The 10,879-nt window shown below is 51.6% G+C and overlaps 1 protein-coding gene across 3 annotated transcripts in view; it reads right to left on the reverse strand.

Annotated features, from left to right (window-relative positions):
• Nucleotides 1–10,662, reverse strand: part of cpne2 (copine II) — a 39,909-nt gene extending 29,247 nt beyond the window's left edge. Inside the window, exon 1 of one of the 3 annotated variants that reach the window (XM_088613849.1) lies at nt 10,370–10,662. Coding sequence is in view for 1 of the 3 variants with exons in the window: in XM_088613846.1 (XP_088469972.1) it covers nt 1,302–1,347 (46 nt within the window). In the remaining 2 variants the exon portion in view is untranslated. Of the gene's footprint in view, nt 1–1,301; nt 1,423–8,643; nt 9,285–10,369 lie in introns of those variants that run through there. The other 2 variants (XM_088613847.1, XM_088613846.1) reach the window with 2 other exon arrangements.
• Nucleotides 10,663–10,879: the final 217 nt, after the last annotated feature.

The raw sequence follows: 10,879 nt of genomic DNA on the forward strand, positions 1-10,879 counted from the left end.
CTCTCCAAACAGCAGAACAGAAAAGCATTCACCAGATTAAGAATTAGGGCACCGATTATCCTCTCCAAGGCATGAAGAATTCACCCTTCAGGAGTTTAACTAATCAGAAGAAGAATAATTAACATGTTATCACATATGATGCAACCAGCAGCGTCTGTCCAAAAACAGACAAACAAGTTAACTAAATAAATGTACTGATCATTAGAAACAACAGATATCAGCGAATGGACACCCATCTAGCCTGTTTGATAGTCAGTAGCTAATTGAGCTGAGGCTTTCATCCAACGATTTTTCAAAGGAACCCAGGATATTGGATTCACACTACTGCTAGGCATCTTGTTCCACACTCCCACCACCCCTTGTGTAAAGTAGTGCCTCCTGTCCTGACTGGAGGAGCTCATCCAGCCACGTCTTGAAAGAAGCCAGGGTATCGGCTTCATCAACACGGCGGATATCTTGTTCCAGACCCCCACAAAGAGCTGCCTCCACGAAGAAGAGACCTGAAATACTGTCAGGGGCACGGTGGAGGTGTGGGGGAGAGTTATGTTCCTGATCTGATCCGTCGAGATGCCCCAGTAACCTCTTCATTACAACTCTACCACTTTCAGACTACGGTACTGCAGACCGCCTGACAAAGCGATCTCACAGCTCACTGCCCCGATCAGAACTGCCTGCTGGAGAAGTTAAAACACCTGGGACTTGGGAATCCTGTCCTGAAACCTCCAGGCAGAGCAGGGCTGTTCAGCACACCGATCTCCCTCGGTCCCTATTAGGAGCAAGTTTCTCTGTACTATCCAACAGGAGAGAGAAAAACAGCTGCTGTCTGAGCTCACACTCAACTCTTTCAAGACCTTAGTACTCACTATCTCAGACTTACCAGAAATAAGATAACCTTCTCTTTTCAGCATGGAATAAACCTAGTACTTGTTCCTTTAAGGCTAAGGATCTTCACGTTTCTTTTTCAGCATGCCTAGCCAACAGTAACATTCACAGCTTTATTCAGTCACAACATTTATTTGAAGATACAATCCCTGGTGTTTCAGCAAAGCAATGAACTGCTCTTAAACAGATACGTAGCTATACGTCCGTTTTTACAACACTCCTTCTACCACTGAAGGCATCTACCAGGTTAAAGTGATGAAGACTGAGTGATCATGTTCCTGGAGAGCCCAAATCACTGAAGATCAGATCTATTTTGTTACACTTTTTATGTCCCTGCAGATATTTCCAGTGACAGGCAAAGAATATCTGCTCAATTCCCGAAGCAAGGACAGGGTTCTGTGAAACTGCAGGAGACTCACCCCTTATTCCAAAGCATTCTTTCAATCCGAACAGCATATGCATCATGAGATCCACACTCCAGCAGGCAGACCTCGGTGAATCCACAGGAGACACGCACTGTTTCTGCCAAACTCCACTGCTCTACTATATATAACCCTGTCTTAAGTAGCACCTTTGGTATAATAGCTACATCCTACATGATACAGTCTCCAGTTAGAGACTGTGACGTGATGGAAAACTCAATCCAGACACAACAACGGTATAATCTCCAAAACCATAAAGTGCTCAATGGAAACTCTGCCTCGCACAATCTCATCGTGTAAACACTACTTACCTGGCTACTGAAATCCCTTTTACCTCCGTTTTAATTACTGGTTGCACCTTAAGTGGTGCATTATCATGTGGTTGGTTAAACGGAAATAGAACAGTGTCAGGTTCATTCTGGGGAGGTGAAGAGGTGTGTGTGTTGGGGGGGGGGGGGCGGTTTGCTGGGGCTTGGGGAGTGCAGGCTGCACCCCAGATCTCAGTACACGGGGGACAAGCTCCTAGACTCCCCGAGGGAAACACTGGCACTTGTTCCTAGAACAAGTCCTAAATTTCAGAGACGAGGATCAACGAAACACCTGGTGCCGCCTGCTATCACCATGCCACATGGAGCCCAGCCTGTTCACACTCGCACACAGTGAAGAGTGCAGCGCTGAGCTCACATCTTTCTCTCGGCCTCCACTGTTGAGCCATGCTGAGGCCCCTCTCGTCAGCTGCACGGCTTGGAATCTGCCGCGCGAGATCAAATGACAGGCTACGCTTCTAAAAACAAGTATCCAAATATTCTGGTTTCGTGCTTTGTGTTGATGAACTAGAGATCCATCGGGAACTGGACTTCCTGTTGTCTGAGTCTCCCCTGTGGATCTATGTACTTGCTGTATGAGCCACACTGGGTTTTGCTCGGGTAGATGTGCTGCAGACTGCTGGCGAGTGCTGTGTGGTCAGTAGGGAAGAAGGGAAACACTGTGCTATTACAGGCCATGCAGGGTGAGAAGACATCAGGCTCCCTTGATCTTGCTTTACAAGGTGACTGAAGTGCCTAGTCAGTGACTGGAATTACGCAGTAACACTGCTAATTCACCAGAGAAGAGCTGTAAAAAGCCATTACCTAAAAAAGGAATCACACGAGTCTGAAAACACAACCCTTTCTGGAGTGCTACTCTAATGGTCAGCTGACATACCGCAAGGTGCACTCTGGAACAACAATTAAGAAAAACCTCCTGTGGTTTATCTGAAGAGCTCCTGGTCTCCTCCTGGTAAAATCCTCTCTATGTTCAATGCCTCCTCCGGGAATGGTCCCGCTGAGCCACTGAGCCAGTATCTCTCGCAGGGAGAAAATCATACAGCAACAGAGCTCATGCATCTCGGCGTAATGGGTTGAGCTGCGATGCAGCAGCAGTCTTATTGTTATCTCTGTGTGTAAAATGCATCCCAATTTAATTTGAAAGCAGTCCCACGTCACTAAAAAAGAATTATGTGCAGTATTGGATGAGCAAAATAATCTTTATTGATTGCGGGCCCAAGGCCATTAGCATCAAACACTGTACCATTCACAGGAGATGAAACAGGCATCTCCTGAGACACTATTACAGGCTCAGAGAGACTCAAAAACTTTAAGACCCAGACGAAATTGCCAGTGAGATGATGTACAGCCAAGAGGCACGAGGGAGGGTAGAACTGGCTCTAAGCTGTCCTCTCCTGCCTGTCTTTGTACATCGACTCCCTCCACTGCCGAGCACAAGCCAGCTTCTCTCTCTTAGGGGCTCACTTGGGCCCCATCTTGTCTGAATAAAGGATCCACCTGTTTTCTTAATTATCTCCCATTGCGGCTGCAGGATTATTAAGCACACGTTACCGAGCTCCCAAAACGGAGCTTCTGTCAGTCGAAGCTGGAATAGAAAAGGCCTCGTTGACAGAGAGCGGGATTCTCAGGGCTTCGCTTTTTGTCTCACTGAACAGCAGACAAAGCAGCACCTGGTGCAGCTGACTGAACAGCAGCCTGCTGGGTGATGCTGCACAGGAGGAGACCGTCCTGAGCGCACGCCGTTATTTCCACGCGGGCTGTATAATTGGAGGGACCAGCTCTTGTCCAGCACACCACACCCACCAATCCCATAATCACAGGCGTTCTGCTGCTGCTGCTCCAGGTTCAAATCAGAATTGCATCAGTGTTCCCCACCGGCACGGGCCACCCTGTGTAATTAAAAGTGTGTGGCCCTCGTGTTAAAGACCTCTCTAGAACTAAATGCTGAGAAGGCAGACCTGCTACTTAGTCAGCAACTGGAACTTGAAAATAACTAAACACAGAGACGGCAGCAGCACTTCAGCTCAGGTAGAGTGCACATAGGTTCTCAGTAACTCCTGGGTTTCGAAGATCCTGATCTGATTGTGCATCCAGTACGAATGGCAGGGAGCAGTGCTCTACACAAGGAGAGGTAGGTGTCTGCAACACAGCACAGAGCAGTCAGGCAGAAGCCGATTGCCTCATGTCTTGAGACACACATCATCAGATCCTAGGATCTGTCAGCTGAAGACAACCAAGGAATGCAGACAGAATGCCCTCTTGCTTCTAACATTTCTTAAGTTGCAGATGTTCTTGGCAAGCAGAATAACCATCCATTCATATTCTAACCACTTTATACAATAAAGTCACAGGCGAGCTGCCAAATATCCGGCACAAGGCAGGATACATCCTGGATGGGACACCAATCCATCGCAGAGCAGAACAGGACAAACACACACACACCATGGCCAGTTTTCCCAGAAGCCAATTAATTAACCTCTCAGGATGTCTATGGACTGTGGGAAGAAACTGGAGAACTCGGACACAACCCACACGAACCCATAGAGAACATGCAAACTCCACACAGATGGCACCCCAGGAACTGAACCCAGAGCACTGGGAGGCAGCGGTGCCAACCACTGCGCCTCCCTGCTGCCCGCAAGCGAAAATATGAGCCTTAAACTTCAGTTTAAAAAACTCTCAATTAAAACCAGCCCAAACTGGGACCCCAGTCACTCACACCCCCCATCACGTCCTTGATCACCGCGGCACAGCTTCTGGCCCGGGGTCAGCGGCTGAGGCTCTATGGGCCGAGTGGAGTCAGGGAAAGGACAGGGATCCATCCTGATTGGAAAGTCACTACAGTATTCCAGTACTGGGAAGCAAGCCCGGAAATTATAGAGAAATCAAAGTCCTATTTTCCTTTTTCCTTCTTTGAGGTTTGCCTACTCCACAGAGCATGTTCCTCTGCAGCAGTCAGTTTGCCCGACCAATTGTAAATAAAAAGGCCTCTTTCTCCTGTCTGACATGAAACAGATCTCTGTGCAGCTGCTCCCCTGTGGCCGGGCCTCAGGAGCCCCCTGAGCTGCGCGGGACACTGCAGACACTGTTGCTGGACTGAGCAGGGCGGCACACTGCACAGGGAGAACAGCCTCTTTCATTCAGAGTCGCAGCCATCCCTGGGCTCAGGCTCAAACACAGCCTCTCACAGCACCGCTGACAGGGAGGCTGAGGGGTTCTGCAGAAGGGAAGGCCAGCCTTTCACCCCACGAGCCCCAGAATTTCACATCACTTCAGACTGGGCTCTTCTGCATGAGCCATTGTTTGGTTTTCGTGAGCTTTCCTCAGTAATAAAGCTTTGTCTGCATTAATGCTAGAATATTTTTACTTTTAGATATACATCTGTTTCATAAATCAAGACTGACCTACTGTACTTGGGAACACAAGAAAGGCTGTAAATAAGATAAGATCACTTTATTGGCCATATGCAATTTCTTGTATTAAGAATTTGTCTTTTCACAAACCCCAACCTGCTCTCCATGAGACACACAGATAGAGAGAGAGAAGCTGGGGGTCAGAGCGCAGGGTCAGACGTTTATACAGCTCCCCTGGAGCAGTTGGGGTGAAGGGCCTTGCTCAGGGGCCCAACAGAGTAGGATTCCTCTGCCAGCTGTGGGATATGAACCAGCAACCTTCCAGGAACGGGTACAGATCCTGAGCCACAGAGCCACCGCTCCGCCCCGATGAGAATAGACCACTCAGTCTGTCCTGTTTGTCTGGGAGCAGAAGATCATTTCTAAAACAATTCTTCAAGGAGTCTAGTCTGGGCCCCAGTCACTGTGGCGGATAATAATAATAATAATAATAATAATTGCTTACACTTATATAGCGCTTTTCTGGACACTCCACTCAAAGCGCTTTACAGGTAATGGGGACTCCCCTCCACCACCACCAATGTGTAGCATCCACCTGGATGATGCGACGGCAGCCATAGTGCGCCAGAACGCTCACCACACATCAGCTATCAGTGGGGAGGAGAGCAGAGTAATGTAGCCAATTCATTTCACCTGTAACTCTTTGTGTAAACACCAGTGTTTCCCAGTTGCCACCCTAAATGAATTCCTTTCCAGCTGTGTCCTGTGTCCTTGTTTCACTCCTTTGGCAAACAGCCCCTTGGGTCCTGAAGAGGTCTATCGTTTTAAAACCGTCTGGACATTCATCTCTGAGACCAGGAATCTTTCCTATTGTGTTCTTTGAGCTCTTTCTGAGGTGGTAATATCCTTTGAGGTAGGGTGACCAAAAGTGAGCTCTGTGTTTTTATTCACAACCTCCTAAACCGATCTTGTCAGGTCTCAGCCAGGCCAGACCGGGCCAGGCCTGGTCAGTACTGGGACGGTCCTCTAAAGAAAACCAGGCTGCTGCTGTAAGTAGCTCTTCCCCTCCAGACCACAAGTCCAAACCAGTGCTTCAGTACGAAGACTGGAGACACTGTGGTGCTGGAGGTGATTCTGCCAACAAGGTGATTAACGATCCTGTGGAACAGTGTGTAAACGTCGCTGTGTTAACCCCAGTGTCCTGGCTAAATTCCACTCTGAGACTGCACAGTCTGGCCTCCCCAAAGACCTCCCTAAATCCAGCTAGTGAAGCAATTTCCCTGGTCTCCCCCTGATCAGGTGTGCAGTGGGGCCGCTGGCACAGAGCAGCCAGCACACAGCGCCCAGGGGGGCTGCACTTCAGTGATGCTGGAGAGGTAATGTGTACCCTCCTGTATGTGAGGCACTTTGCGATCCTCTGGGATGAAAATGAATGCAAGTTAATTATTAACACTGCTTAATGAGATCTAGCCAATTTGCTATAAGGCTTGAACACAACTTAAGAATCTACATTAAAATCCCAATCCCCGTCTCACACAGCCTCCTAGATCTTCCTAGGTCCAAAATGTCCAAAATGTGCACGACACCTCACCCAGCACCGAAGAGCTTTGGACAGCGAGTCTCCGAGCTGGACAGTCTGTGCAGCATGAGGAGAGAAACACCCACAGGCCATCGGTGCCACCTGTGCCACGCAGAGACTGAGAGCCTGCCCGCGTGCCTGGCGATCTGAGAAAACACGCCAAATGTTTCTCAGCCCGCGATTCGTGCCGACAGATAGGTGGTGAATTCCACTGTAAAAAGGCCTGAAAGGAAAGCAAAATTCTACAGAGAAAAAACATCGCCAAGACCCTCTACTGTAGTCAGAAAAAAACACTAACAGAATAGTTCTAACTATAAACTCCCATCACTGGACAAAACTCCAGTCGGTTCATGTTAATAATAATAATAATAATAATAATAATAATAATAATAATTGCTTACACTTATATAGCGCTTTTCTGGACACTCCACTCAAAGAGCTTTACAGGTAATGGGGATCCCCTCCACCACCACCAGTGTGCAGCCCCACCTGGATGATGCAACAGCAGCCAGAGTGCACCAGTACACTCCCCACACACCAGCCCTCAGTGGGGAGGAGAGCAGAGTGCTGAAGCCAGTTCTTGTTGCACCAGCTACCTGCTCTGAGGCCGACTGGAAGGCAGGAAACAGCCCGAGCTGCTGTGGTCATACAGTACGGCACCCAGCAGCAGAGCAGAACAGCACATGAGGCCACAGAACCATCACTGTGGTGGGCAGCAGATGGGGAGAAGCACCAGCCCAGTGAACTGGCGACAGCTGGTCAGAGGGGGACGCGGGACACCGCGCCGACAGGGCGGCCAGTCGGAGACACGGGGAGGTCTTCGTGAGCAGGAAGTGGATGAACCTCAAGAACGTGGCCCACCTGCGGGTTTGGGCATCCTGCGCTTACTGGGAGAGGGGACAGGTGCTCACGGGACACCGAGACATGGCAGGCCGAGACACCGGCTCTCCGACGGACTGACCGCTCTGCAGCAACAGGACGTGATCCACCTGTCCAGACCCCACACTCTTCAACAGTATCTAGCACTGGCGACCAGCGGTCAGCGGGTGTCATTAATCAGACTTTAAAAGGGTTACAGACACATGCGCTTTCCACGGCCATATTCAAGCAGGAACTTGTTTTCACATCTTTATTAAAAGACGGGGAAATAATTTAAAGCCACACTTTTCCCAAAATGAACAAAATAACCCACAAGAAATCTCTAGACTAGTTTAACCCTGGATCATTCGCAGTGATAAAGAGCGGCCGCCTCACAGCTCACACTGTGCTTCTGCTTTCAGTCTCAGAAACGGGCCGCGCACGGCGGGCCGGTTTGCGCCGCTGGCCTCTCGCGCTCGAGACCTGGGGTGTCACGAGCTCCTCTCCCGAGCTCTTCACGAGAGCCCTGCGGACCGGAGCTCTGGACGGGCTGGCTGGCCCGTTTCTAAGCAAGCGCGCCTCCGGCGCATGGGCGCCAGCTTTGTAAAGGAGAGGAAACACGACACGGGTCGTTATCCTGAACTCTCCAGATTCATCGCCCCGAATGCGCAATAACCATCAGTGCCATTTTCAAGTCCCGGATCCGTGACAGAACGGGCCACAGGAGCCCCGCTCTGGGACAGCGGCCGTGCGGCCGGGAGCAGGAACACTGCCGCTCGTGTCTCCGCGGTCCGCAGCTGCACACAGCTGTGGGCCGGAACCTCTGCATTTCCTGCCAGCCGAGTCTCGTCCAGAAGCAGAGCGGAGCGGTACCTCTTACACTCGGAAAGCGATCAGCAGGGGCTCGGCGGCGGGATCAGACGCTCTTTCGAATTCAAGCGCTAGTCGATACTGTGTAATCACATCGCAAGCTCTAACTGAAGTCGCTGAAAAGCCCCGCGTTTGAAAATCTGAATAGACCAGCAGCGTGAGCTGTCAAATTCTTAATACCGTCCAGTGCTCTTGTACTGCCCTTACAGTAAATTCGAGACTGCAAACAACAGGACCTCCCATATCAACCAGCGTAACCACAACCCTGTAGATCGCTTCACGACATAACTCCCCGCCCCGTACTCCGAGAGTACGGGACTGTTCTCTAACTTTCTCCGCTGTCGGTTTCTTACCCAGGGCGTCGAGCGCTGACCCAGCTCCGACCCTCACGGAAGTTTGGAAGTGAAGTTCCCGTGTTAATAAGGAAGCGTTGGATTTAAAACCATTTTTGTGGTGCTCAGAAGAGTGCTGTTGGGTTAAAGGCAGCGCTGTAGATCCAGTCCCGCCCTTGGGAATATCCCCGCCGCCACGGAGCGAGAGCGAGAGCGAGCCCCTGGCTCCTAGCCCGGAGGAACTCCGCCCAGCCCGGGCGGGTCGCTCGGCCCCTGTCCTCTGCGGACACAGTGTCGCTCAGACACAGCCCCTGTCCTCTGCGGACACAGTGTTGCTCAGACACAGCGCTCCGCACGCTGACTGCGCAGCGCCAAGTGCAACAGGAGCGACAGCGCGAGGCCCCGCAGTAGCTGCGGCTCGAGCGCGTCCGCTCTTTTTTTTTTCCTCGAGCTGCTACCGTCATCCGTGACGAGCACCCCGCACGCGCTGCCCGGCCCAGCGCGGCGCGAGTCCCGGCCGTGGAGCCGGAGCGGCGAGTCGTGCGAACCGGCCCCGTGCCTTGGGGGGGTGAATTTTTTTAAAACCCTACAGGCAGGAAGAATTGAACTTTCTTCCGCGCTCCTGCTGGGTCGGTCCTGGCGATAGGACCGAAGCTTGAAATTGAGCCTTCTGGGTGAATAACTTCCCTCCCCACGGCCACGCACACGCACACGACCAGCTCAATCTTATAGGCGCGTCACGCCCATATCAGACCTTCGGGTGCATTTCCGATAAAACAAGCGAATTCTTTAAACTCTTTTAGAGACACGCGTGCTCTTGAGGGAAGAAAAATAAAAGGAGACTTTTTCTGCTGCGGAGGGGGCTAATTAGTGTAAAGTGATTACGTGCAGGTACTGTACCCCAGCACAGACTGGCTACAGCGAAAAGGAATCTTCGCCGCGGCCGGCGCGAGCACGTATTGAATAACGACTTTTTAAAAGTTGCGTTTACAATGACCCATCCCCGCCCTCGGGCCGCTCCAGCCTGTCTGAAATCAGCGGAGCCCCCGATGTGCTCTCCCGACTGGGGGCAGCGGCCGATGACTGGGAGATGTGGTCCTTCCGGGATCTGTAACGCCCCTGCGGAGCTGCACGCGACTGCCCGGGCGCGCTGGCCTGGGGACCGCGCGCCGCCTCGCGCTGTGAGCCTCGCGCACACCGAGCTCTGGCGATCCCGCCTCTCAGGGGATGTGTGAAACTTTGTACGTTCGTCTGTCCGTTATCTGCTGTTATCGCCTCGCTTTCGGCAACTGTTGTGTTGTTTTCTCAGCTATTTTCTTCTGTTTTTCTACTGCCTTTCCACGCACCGCGCTTTCCGAAGGACGCTTCTCCTGAGAGCCAGGTTTACTACTGATTTTGACCCTAAAGACCGCAGCCTCCGTCAGCTAGAAAGCATTGCTAAGGAGAACTAGTGCTGTCGTAAAATAAAAGTTTATTCCGTGCTGAAAAGAGAAGAAAAGAAACACAACGTTTCGGCTGTGGAGCCTTCTTGGGGTGTGTAAAATAATATGACCAGGTTAGGCGCACCTCAGGCAAGTCTACACTCCTCAACATTTCCACCCGCGACATGAAGCGAGCTGCCTGTTGCGAACCGAAAACGGCCGCCGGCGCGTGCAGAGGCCACTAGTGACCGGGGAAGTAGAGTGGTCCGTGACCACGCACAGACCCACGGCACGCGAAAGCGCCCCGAGAGGTGTCGCGCTCCTACCTTCAGAGTCCAGCGATCATCACTGTTCAGGCTGTAACAGTCCAGAAGGTAAAACAGCGCCCCGGGGATCGGCGATATAGACGTTTCCAGTCCACTTCGATCCGAGTCTGGACCTCCTCCGTCCGCGAAGGGGCCGTGGTACTCCTGGGTAATCCCCGTCACGAGAAGCGCTCTCTGGCTCTCCCACCGCGCCGGGCCCGCGGGTGCGCTGACGTCATGACGCCTGAGGCCGCCGGACAGGTTCCCCCACGGCCTTGTTTGGCCAATAAAGAAAGAAGCCAACTGTCAATGGAGTGTAAAAACACTGAAACAGAATCCTCAGCGCTCCTGCGAAACGTCCAGTACTGTTATTGGCTTAGAAAAGGGGAAGTACGAATCGCAACAGCCTGCGGAAAGCCGCACGGCAGCGTCACGTTTCCCTCCAGGCGAGAGTCCCGCCAGTGAAGGAAGTGGTGCTCAGGACAGAGTGTGCCTTCAGGTGTGCCAGTAGCGTATTGCTGCATTTTATCT

This window comes from Lepisosteus platostomus, chromosome 20 (genome assembly GCF_059453375.1).
Source record: "Lepisosteus platostomus isolate fLepPlt1 chromosome 20, fLepPlt1.hap1, whole genome shotgun sequence".
NCBI lineage: Eukaryota > Metazoa > Chordata > Actinopteri > Semionotiformes > Lepisosteidae > Lepisosteus > Lepisosteus platostomus.